Source organism: Sabethes cyaneus, chromosome 2 (assembly GCF_943734655.1).
Source record: "Sabethes cyaneus chromosome 2, idSabCyanKW18_F2, whole genome shotgun sequence".
In the NCBI taxonomy this organism is placed as follows: domain Eukaryota; kingdom Metazoa; phylum Arthropoda; class Insecta; order Diptera; family Culicidae; genus Sabethes; species Sabethes cyaneus.
In genome coordinates this window covers 208,974,834-208,985,643 of record NC_071354.1, presented here as the reverse complement: position 1 = coordinate 208,985,643, position 10,810 = coordinate 208,974,834, and the positions used below count along the sequence as shown (strand labels likewise).

The 10,810-nt window shown below is 41.0% G+C and overlaps 2 protein-coding genes across 2 annotated transcripts; one reads left to right on the top strand and one right to left on the bottom strand.

The window, feature by feature from the left end:
* Nucleotides 1–3,702: 3,702 nt before the first annotated feature.
* LOC128738505 (hexokinase type 2-like) lies at nt 3,703–5,091 on the top strand. Its single transcript, XM_053833694.1, has one exon. The coding sequence runs from the start codon at nt 3,703–3,705 to the stop codon at nt 5,089–5,091; it is 1,389 nt and encodes a 462-aa protein (XP_053689669.1).
* Nucleotides 5,092–6,898: 1,807 nt separating this feature from the next.
* LOC128736600 (fatty acyl-CoA reductase wat-like) lies at nt 6,899–8,558 on the bottom strand. Its single transcript, XM_053831089.1, has 3 exons — nt 8,437–8,558; nt 7,777–8,375; nt 6,899–7,719 (listed from the first exon to the last, which is right to left on the bottom strand). Exons 1-3 carry the CDS (start codon nt 8,556–8,558, stop codon nt 6,899–6,901), a joined length of 1,542 nt encoding a protein of 513 aa, XP_053687064.1.
* Nucleotides 8,559–10,810: the final 2,252 nt, after the last annotated feature.

Genomic DNA, 10,810 nt, shown 5'->3' with positions numbered 1-10,810 from the left:
CTTACGGAAAGGTGGGACGTCATTCCAAGAAAAAAAGAAAATTGGTTAGGTTTTGAGCACTAATAACTCAGCGTTTCTCTGATCAATCGTTTAATTGGAAAGTATTCCATGCATCAACTCCAATAAAGACTTCCAGACCTCTTTAGTTCGACAACAGATCCGTTTTGACCATAAAATTATTAGAGCAGATCCTCCGGAAGAGGCGAACCAGCCGCAGGCTGAAAACCTCTCTAATATAGAATTAAAAAAAAAATCCTCCGTTTAAGGTTCGCCCAAATTTTTTCAACAGGTCGGAGTTGGGGGACGTTGGAAGTTTTCGCCGTGTTCGGCACAATGTTTTTCTTCAGCCGGTCCCTGCGTCAATTTGCCTCCCTCTCGTTTCGTAAATAATTTTCCTTCCAGATTAATCATTTTTTCGTATTCATCCCTTATCCAATACTTCGCTGCACTTAACATATGTATTGGAAAAATGGACTATTTTTGGATGACGATGAAAAGAAACACAAAAGATAATTCAAGGAAACAAATTTTCTTTAAATCCTACTCCGATGTCTTGCGATTCACCATTTAACACGAAGTTGCTACTGTTTACGCGCAAAGCTGTCAACAGACCGTCTCACTTTCCATCTCTGCTAGTTACACGCTACCGGCAACTACATAAATAATGTGTCATTAACATACATTACACATTCAAGGCAAATCCTCTAATATGCTATAAATATCAGGTTATCACATCTTCGTTTATTAATTCTTCTATATAAATGCTTCGATACCCTGCTAGGTGGCTTTACAGTGGTTCACCGGAACATCTTATTCAACTCTTTCGTGGCCTTGGCGATCAGCTACTCCGTTTTGACCACAAATTCTTAGACTAAAGGCTCCGCTTGACCTTCGCCTACCATCATTGAGTAAATTTTTCTATTGGTCGCAATTGGCGGACGTTGGGAGAGTTGGTGATCGTCGATACAACGTTTATCGTCAGCCGGTTCATCTCCTCTTGTGATGTCTTGGCTTGTTGGGTCGAAGTCAGGTCCGGCCAAAAGACCACATCCTTTGCGCGAAACATCTTGAAAAGGACGACAACTTCCCGTAGGTACTTCGTACTATATTTTAATATCTCCTCATTCACCGTAAACCCGGAACGAACAGCCAACCGAATATTTTTCTCTCGTTGATCGTCAACCTCAGCCGCAGAAGAATCTTCTTCGGGAACTTGGCGTGAAAGATATACTTGTCGTCATCTTTTTTCTTTTCTTTTCCCCAACAGAAAAGTAAAAGCCGACTTCTATACGTCGTTGAAAAGAAAAGAAAAAAGAAAAATACGTAGTGGATCCTCACACTACATGTAACCGCTGGCTCGAACGGTTATCGACTAACGTTGCTAAGCGCAAACCGAATAGCTATATGTCTATCAATCTGTGCGGTCGCAACACATACAGTCAACAAAAATATATTCGCGCTGGATAAATGTGCGAATGAATGATAGAATCAGGCAAGCGTCATCATAACAAAACCTTGATATAAGACCACAGAGTATAGACGGCTTAGTGGTGTAATTGGTTAAACAACACGCTCAACTGGAGATTGGGAGCTGTGAGTTCGACTCTCACCTTCGCTAAGTCTATATTTTTGGCCTAATATCAAGAATTTTCAGTTTGCCTGAATCTTCAATTCTCGCATTAAGCATTTATTCTTCCCCAACTTGTCGTCATCGCTTACCTTCTTGTTGTGGGACGTAAAGTACTCGGTCCTCTGCCAGCCGTTGCCGTCTAGCGTCAAGTAGTTTTCGTTGCCCATCATAACCACGACATCGTGCTTTACCGAAAAAAATGTTTTTCATCAGAACCGTCAGCCGGGTGCTCTGGCCAATTGTCTGCTACACCGACACAGCCAGCCTCGACTGACGCTCCGCATAAAATGTTCATTTTATTGGTGACGCACTTCATCACCATTTAGCCAGTTGTTCCGACCTCCCGACCCAAGGTGCGGAACGATGAGACCACCTAGCTCTCGGTCTTCATATTCGGCTTCTGCTGCACGTTATGGTCGCGTAGTTCTGTCGGACGGCCGGAATCAGGCTTCCGTAAAACGTTTTCGTCATTCTCGCGGGAGAGGACGTTGTAAATGCTAGATTTGCTCTATTCAGCGGATACCAAATGCTTCACCATGTCCAACTTGTTCGCCCCGGTGTAGAGCTGGCAGTACGAACAAAGAATCGAGCGTAGTTGTTGCATGCAAATGAGCTGATAACATGGCATGAAAAATTGCTAAAATCAATCAGTGCTTAATGCATATGTTATTGCTAATTCTTTACTGAAATGCAACCCCTTTTTGGCGCCCAAGAGCTAGCGCCCTGGGTGGGCTAGTCTGGCCAACCACATGTCACGGTCCTGGACATAAAGTTTCGGGTCCCCTGCTAATCGTTGCCGTTTAATGTTGAATAGGTCTCGCTGGAAAGATGTTTTTCACCAGCACTTACAATCGTTCTTTCAAGATGATTGTCAGCTGCTCAGAAACGGCCGGCCACGACTGACGCTTCCGCATAAAAGTGTCCATTTTGGTCAAATACTTCTTCACCGTTTGACAGGTTGCTTTGACCTTCCTTGCTCTCGGTCTTCCTTTTCTGGTACTGCTGAAATTTATGATGGCGCAGCAGCATCGGGTGGTCGAAAATAGGCTTCCGTTCGAGGCTCCCACTTTTCTCCAGAAAGGAGAGGATGTTGAAAAAATACACTGTCAAAAATGACGTTTGACTTTGTTTTAGATGGACCCCAATCAACGGGATCCCGATTAAATCATAGCCCAGTTGAAGGTAGCCTAACGAGCGAAAGTTGATTGTATTTTATCTTATCGCTCTCACATATGATTTGACAGTGCCCCCAAACTGATGGGTCTGTCGATGCTGGCCCCAAAACAACAATGGCCATTCCATAGAATTTCTATGAAATGATTTTTCGCCCAGTGCTTTTGAGGTTTTAGATCACACTATTGACAGGCAATCATGTTTTGGGGGGCCAACATGATAACGTGAGCAGAAATGAGATAGCACTTCGTCGTTACGTTTCGACTGCCTCGACAGTGTTTTGGGCCCGCTGTCAAATTTTGAGCCCGGGACATTCAGTCGCTGTCACTTACTGCAGCTCGATATACAGATGTCAATAGGGTGTTTTAGTTTTCAGTCACAGAAAACTGGCGCCGGAGGGTCGCTTTTACCGAAATATGCTAATTTGACATTTACACTGTTAAATGTGTTTACGTACATTTAAAATCAGATTATGTACCTGTTGCCCTTCTGCAGATACTAGCGAACCTGGTGGTATAACGGTTGCATTTTTCCACAGAGAGCATATGTACCTGCGTGTGCGAGCGCGTGTTCTGTTCATATTCGTGACTTCAAAGTTGTTTAGTTTTTGTGTGAGAAAAGCAGAGAAGGAAAAGATTACCTCCAAATGACGGGTATACCTACAAGTAAGAAAGAGGTAGATTTTATCAATCACCATAGCGATCATCTTCAATACAAATGATCTCCATAAACAATTTCTTGCAAGTATTAAAAGGCAGTCAGAGGTCTGTCAGAAATAATCAGGAATCGAATTTCGCAAAACAAGTGATTTAGTGCTAAGCCAAGCCTGTAGTTGACAGGATCAGTGTAGCCAAGTACATATTACGCGGTGCGTGTGAAGCCCCAGTACGATCCGAACAATGGATTTGGTTCAACCTTTCGCGGATCTACACGTGGATGGAGTCAGCAAAGAAATACGCGAACAGTGCCAGGTGCTGATACTGACAAACGATCAGGTAGATGAGTTAATGCGACGGCTGATTGTGGAGATCAACCGTGGCCTACGAAAAGAAACACATCCCGCAGCGGATGTCAAATGTTTTGTTACCTACGTGCAAGATCTGCCAAATGGGCAAGAAAAGGGCAAATTTTTGGCCCTTGATCTTGGCGGTACCAATTTCCGGGTGTTACTGATTGACCTTAAAGATGAAAATCATTTCGAAATGCGGTCGAAAATCTATGCCATTCCAAAGAGTATTATGCTTGGCAGTGGAGAACAACTGTTTGACCATATTGCCGATTGTCTGGTAAATTTTATGAAGGAACAGTCAGTGTTTGATGAACGACTACCTCTTGGTTTCACATTTTCATTCCCGCTAACACAGCTTGGTTTGAGTAAAGGTATTTTGGCACGATGGACGAAGGGATTCAATTGTTCTGGGGTTGTAAACGAGGACGTAGTTCAGCTATTGAAAGATGCTCTTGCCAAACGACGGGATGGCAATCAAATCGAAATATGTGCCATCCTCAACGACACCGTCGGCACGCTGATGTCCTGTGCCTGGAAGAATAAAAACTGTAGAATTGGACTGATCATCGGCACCGGAACTAACGCATGTTATGTCGAAAAGGTAGAAAACTGTGAAATGTTCGACGGCTATAAGGATCCTTCCAAACAGTGCGTAATTATCAACACCGAATGGGGTGCGTTCGGTGATAATGGTGCACTGGATTTCGTTCGGACAGAGTACGATCAAATGGTTGATCGCTTCAGCTTAAATCCCGGCAAGGAGATCCTAGAGAAAATGAGCTCCGGTATGTATATGGGCGAGGTAGCTCGCCTGGTCCTGGTAAAATTCACGGAAGCCGGATTGCTGTTCGGTGGGGTCGGTTCCGACAAACTGTTCGAACGTTATCGGTTCTTCACCAAGTATGTGTCGGAAATCGAATCGGACCAGCCAGGTACTTTCAATTATTGCCATGATGTGCTAGATGAGTTGGGCCTAGAGCATGCCACCGATGAGGACTGTGCGAACGTGCGCTATATCTGCGAGTGCGTATCGAGCAGAGCGGCCCATCTTGTGTCCGCCGGAATTGCTGCCCTCATCAACAAGATGGACGAAAAGCGTATAACTGTTGGTGTTGACGGTTCGGTATATCGCTTTCATCCCAAATTCCACGTTCGGATGACTCAGAAGATCAAACAATTAGTAAACCCCGACATTAGCTTCGATCTAATGCTGTCAGAAGACGGTTCGGGCCGTGGGGCGGCACTAGTAGCTGCTGTGGCGCGTAGAGAGCATCACTAGTAGATCGTTTCATGATGACGCCATTTTGTCGTCAAATGACAAGCACTGGGTTACTGTTTACATAAACTTTGTCACATCCAGCGGTTTCGATTTGAGCTTTCGTGCAAGAATACTGTGTCGATCGCTTTAAAATATATCGAATGCACTTTTTCTTCAATAAAAACTAAACAAACTGATCATTATCTGCTGGGCAAAAATAGAAATTTCATTTCAAACTCTAACACCATGTAAACAAATGAGTATTTCTACAACAAACTGATTTTGAATTGAGCAATTCGATTTTAACGCGCCTGAAGCTATGCAACGTGGTTTTCGTTTATTTCCCATAAGGGGTTTCCAACAACTATGATTACAATGCACCATTTCCCAGTAAAAATTATCTTCCAATCAGTAACTTTTGGTTCTACTGTTAACAAGATAGAATAACTTTTTTTAAACTGATTGAACCACGATTTTAAGTATTATCCACCATTTCACGAAAGCTGCTTGTACCATCAGCACCCAATCAGCAAAATTTTCCACATGCATAAAAGAGATTTTTTAAATTTCTCAAGTTTTCCTAAAATTAAAACTTAGAAGAAAGCCCAAACTGCACCCATCTTCAGTTCATTCGTCTGTTCGTTCATTCGGGAAAGTACTTACATTACAGCGCCAGCTTAAATTTCAATGTCACTTGTTAGCATTCCGCAGCATCAGCCCACAATCGGGGCCAGCTGAATGAGCCCACATATCCTCTGAGTTTCGATTTTGCACACGCACTGAACACGACGAGATGAGGTCCTTCCTCGGTTCTGTATTTTGAGCTGGTGATTTCAACGCTAAAACACGACGTCGTCTACAGTTACTTGCTTACTTTGTAACCAGTAATACGAACAGCCAACATTTAGAGAATAGCGCATACGGTAAGGAAGCAGATTGTGCGGACTTTAGTCGACATGTATGAGATTGAACAAGTATGAATGCGACCCTTTAAGCATACTACATAAACAGAGATCAGTAAATAGGTTTAGAGTTCCTGAAATCCATAGAATGTACTTAAACGATAAATAAAAGCGGTAGATCTGTGAACGAGAGGGCCTATTATGGAAAAAAGGCTTATCTTGTGATAATCAAACAGCATTTGTCGTAATTGGGAAACAGAAAACACAAACGCTTAGATTACTCCTCGTTGTTAGAGAGTCCCGCTAAGGTAAGATTACTAGATGTATTCGGCTAGAAGACGTGATGAGCTTGATCTTTTGAGATAGATTTATTTATTTTTCTTGAGGAAACTGATTTTGAGCTAAGTTTAATAAGCATTGCAGTAGGTAAATAGGACGCGCAAGTATGAGCTTTAAACCTGTAGTTTGTAAGACGAAAATAATACGAAGGATGCAATTTTTGTATATAAAGAAAAACACAAGCGTAAGCAAACAGAAACATTTTCTCGCTTAGTATTAGTTTATTTATTATTCTATGTCATTTCAAGTTGTTGTGTTTTCACGAGATGCGCATTTCCACGACATTCAATAAACATGACTTTTAGTAAGCAAACAGGTAATTGATTTGTAAATAGTTGATTTGTAAGTTTGATTTTAGTTCTAAGTTTTTGGTAATGTAACGTATTGTGACCGTAAGATGTGAATTATTCTCCAATATACTCGTAAGCGTTGTGTTTAGCGAATAAGCAAGTCGATAATAAAACTTTCATTGAAGATATTCTTTCTGACAGCTATCACTTGGTTTCTTTATTTTCCCTACAGTTTAAAAATCCCAATAGTAACCACTTCCAGTGAGTTAACATGCCGGTTTTCAATACTTAACTATATCACTGCCCGGTCATATTAACCGAAAACCACTCACCAACCGTCTCCAACAAATTATAGGCCTTCGCAACTTTGTAGATAATATAGAAAAGTACCCCATAGTACACGCCTAGGAAGATTAAATGCGCCATCTTCTGCCTACGGTACTTCTTCTTAGCATCCTCCAGCGTATCCCACGATTCCTTCATAATATACAATCGAATCCCTTTCAGATTGTTGACCAAAAACTCGGTCCAATCGATTTTCTTCACATCGCATGGAAAATACCGATGGTCGTCCTCGGTCATATGGCCTATCACCGTGTGGTAGTGATCGTTGCGAAAATCCCACTCGTTGTTGGTGAAGAAGCTGAGCACTTCGGAGAATTTGTGCACTTTCCGGTACAGTTTTAGGACCCTCGGTTCCTCGTTTTTGAACCTGAGCGCCAAATCGAACAATATAGCCGGTATTACGTGGTAAAAGATTTTCAGAAACTCCGACACGTGGTAGTACTTGGTAGTGTTGTAGGTTGCAATCCAGAGCGCATTTTTGAAGGGGATTTTGCTTTTCCATTTGAGCTGTTCTTCCCTAACCATTGCCCAGTTGACGGGGTTATCCGCTACGGTGCAGTTGATGATATTGGTTTCCGATCGGTGGCTAACCGCGTACCAACCAACGGCCAAAGTAGCATTAACCACCAAATCCGCCGGAATGATGTCCGCTCGGTAGTCGTTATTGATGTGAAAAATCCGCAATGCTCCAGTCGCTGCTCCAACGACAACCCCATTGTAACCGTAGATATTGTCCGTCCAACCGGGAATCGGATCACTGTCGGTGGTCGTCACTAAAATCAATATCACAGAGAGTTTTAGTAATTCGGAACTAATGCATAACTTCTCACCTATCGATGGCCGTATCAGAGCCGTTGGAAATTTTTCCGAATATCGCCTTACGAGGTCCTCCGCCAGAGATTTTGTGAACGTATACGTATTGGGCCACGGTTCAATTATTTTTTTGCTGATGGCCTCAAAATTTTCCTCATCCTGGTCCTGTTCCACCAATTTAATCAACGCGTACGGATCGAACACCGGTTGATAAAACTTTTCCTCTACCGTTTCACGATTGCAGTTAGAAAATGCGGTGGAAACGTAAATGAAGACTTCCAAAGTTTTTACATTTTCCGCAATTTTCAACATCTCACTGGTACCTCTGACATTGGTTTCGACAGCTTCCTTCAGTGACTCATCAAACCGCACGTCGGCCGCTGCGTGAAGGATGATATTCGTGTTGTTCACGATGTACGACATGTCGTCGTTGCTGATAGCGATCTGGTGCTTGCTTACATCCCCATCAATTATTTTTATTTTACCGTGATACAAATCCGGATTTTCCTTGTAACTTGTGAAGACGGCCTCGGATTCCAGTATCGACGTTAATCGTTCCGATGGAGTTTTACCCTTTTTGGCTCGGGAAAGCAATAGAATTTCCGAAACACCACATCTGAAATAAGGAAACATCGGTCATGACACAAACATGAGAAAGAAATGATTCTGAATCACACCTAATCAGCTTCTCGATGTAAAGCTTCCCGAGAAATCCTGTTCCGCCGGTTAGCAGAACGATCTTTCCCTCATAGAAATCCTTCAACGGCGAGTGGTAGGATTCAAAATCTTTCAAGTTCATTGCGGTACCTTCTCGGTTGTTTGAAAAAATTAAACCGTCTTGACGAAAGCACTGCAGTTGCCCGACTAAAGGTGTGAACGGGTTCGAATTCCGGCCGGGAAGCGCAATGAATAATTTACACTTTGTGAATGCATTAATTTTTTTTTGACTACCGTCGTCGGTCGAGGTACAACTGCATTTGCGTGTGGCTACCCGCGCATGGCTGAATATTTTGTAATACGAAATATATAATACCTACTGTGAGAAATATAATGTCGACACATTGGTTATTTCTTTAGATCTAATGAAACATTGTTGTAACTTATAGTAAGTCACAAAGTTAAATAAATTGTTATTTTCAAGAAATATCTAATCACAGTTAAAAGTATGCCGATTTCTTGTTTTATGCTTAGCAAGATTTAAAAAAAAGATGAACAAATTAAAATAAAATTGGAGTGGCGTCATTTACGGTTCCGCTCTCGTAAAATTATTAATTATTCCACGTCAAGCCTACTAGTAGGCAGAAAGTAAAGCTTTACAGAAATAGAGATACATGAGAGCTCACAACAGTAAGCTCCTAAATGTAGATAATTCATATTTCTTTTCTTGAATTCGTAACGCTCGATTTCTCATAGGGCGAGAATCTATATTAAAGTGCGTGAAGGGTCAACGAATAATTCACAAAACTAATTTTGTCAGCTTATCCGTTAAGTCACATAGTTAACCCTCTAACGTCTATAGACGGCTTTTTGAAGCTTCAGAGCCACACATGTGAATTGTTTTGAATTGAAAATATGAAAAATGGGCTCCGAACAGATCCCTAGAAACAATTTTTGCTTATTAAACGTTTAATCGACAGCTTTTATTTGGCACATGCTGTATAGCTGCTTTTGAAGTTTGTCTAAACACCTCTGTTCAATGCTTATACACTATACAGTTGGTTTTGGAGAATTGAAACAGCACAGTGCTTGATATGTCATGTCATGTCACGCATAGACATGTTTATTAAACTGCTGCTGATGTCACTGAAGCTACATTTTTTCCACAGCAGTTCAACATTTTGACATGCGAGAAGAAAACAATATGCAGAAAGTATTTATTTTATTTTTTGTGTTTCGTTATTTTCAAGTCCTTTTTCGTATTCGTATGAGGCTTATACAAATTTGAAAAAATGTTTATGTCCTGGTTTCAAAATATTATTGAAGAAGGGGGACAAGAAAAAATAATAACATCATACCTTCAATAACTAAACAAAAGAGAAGAAACCAGCGTTTATTTTTACATATTATTAGAAATTGTATGCAAACTTTTTGTACAGTACTTAAATTTTAGTTCAAACCGAACCAAATTTTTCGACCATGAAGTTACTGGTAGAGATGAACCAGTTTGATAATAGTGGAGTGCCATAGGATCACCTTGGAGAGCGACACACGTATAACTTGATCTTTATTTGAATTGGGCTTTAAACTTTCGTGTCACTCGGTCAATTATCTTGTTTTTTGAAAATCCCAATCTAATTTTTTTTTCACCCGGATAATCGAGTCCGACCTGTGGTTCATAACTCGGTAACCACGAAATAGTATCGTAATCTAATCATAGTGTGAAAATGGCAGTATAGGTCCCTACCACTTTTTTACTTGGAACGCATATGCTGTGCTACCGACATATTTTAAGAAAACAAATCTCTGAAACTATTTACGTTTGAAACTGCTTGTTTCTTGGTCAACCTTTTAGTCATGAATACAGGCCATTCCTCAGCTGATGCTTGTTCTCCATTCTCCAACAATAACGTGTTTACTTTTGTATATTAAGGATGCAAACCGTTCCGAAAATTTCAAGTTTCGAACAGTTCAGTGACATCCTTTCTGCATGCACCCAATGCATGGTAAACAAACTGTATGTTTGAGTTTTACGTTCCTAACATCCAAAATTGGGGTACGTACTTAGGCACTTTACGGAATAAAACGCCCAATTTGGAGCCTCGGAAGCACCGATAGCTGATATTCCGGAGTGACTATAATTTGTCGTATTTCTATTTTTATTCTATCATGGGAAAAAATAATTCCAGTGCAATTTGGAATATCTCCGTCAAAAGCGGTACCGAATTTCACTCATACTTTGTTGGATTGATTTTTGCCTCAATCTAATTCGGTTCTTTTAAAACAAGTTGAATTGAAATGGATGGGAATTTAAAGCTAAGTTGGTGAAAGAAAGTTGATATCAAGACTAACAGGATAATTGTTTTAACTTTGCACATATTTAGAGATGTAAAC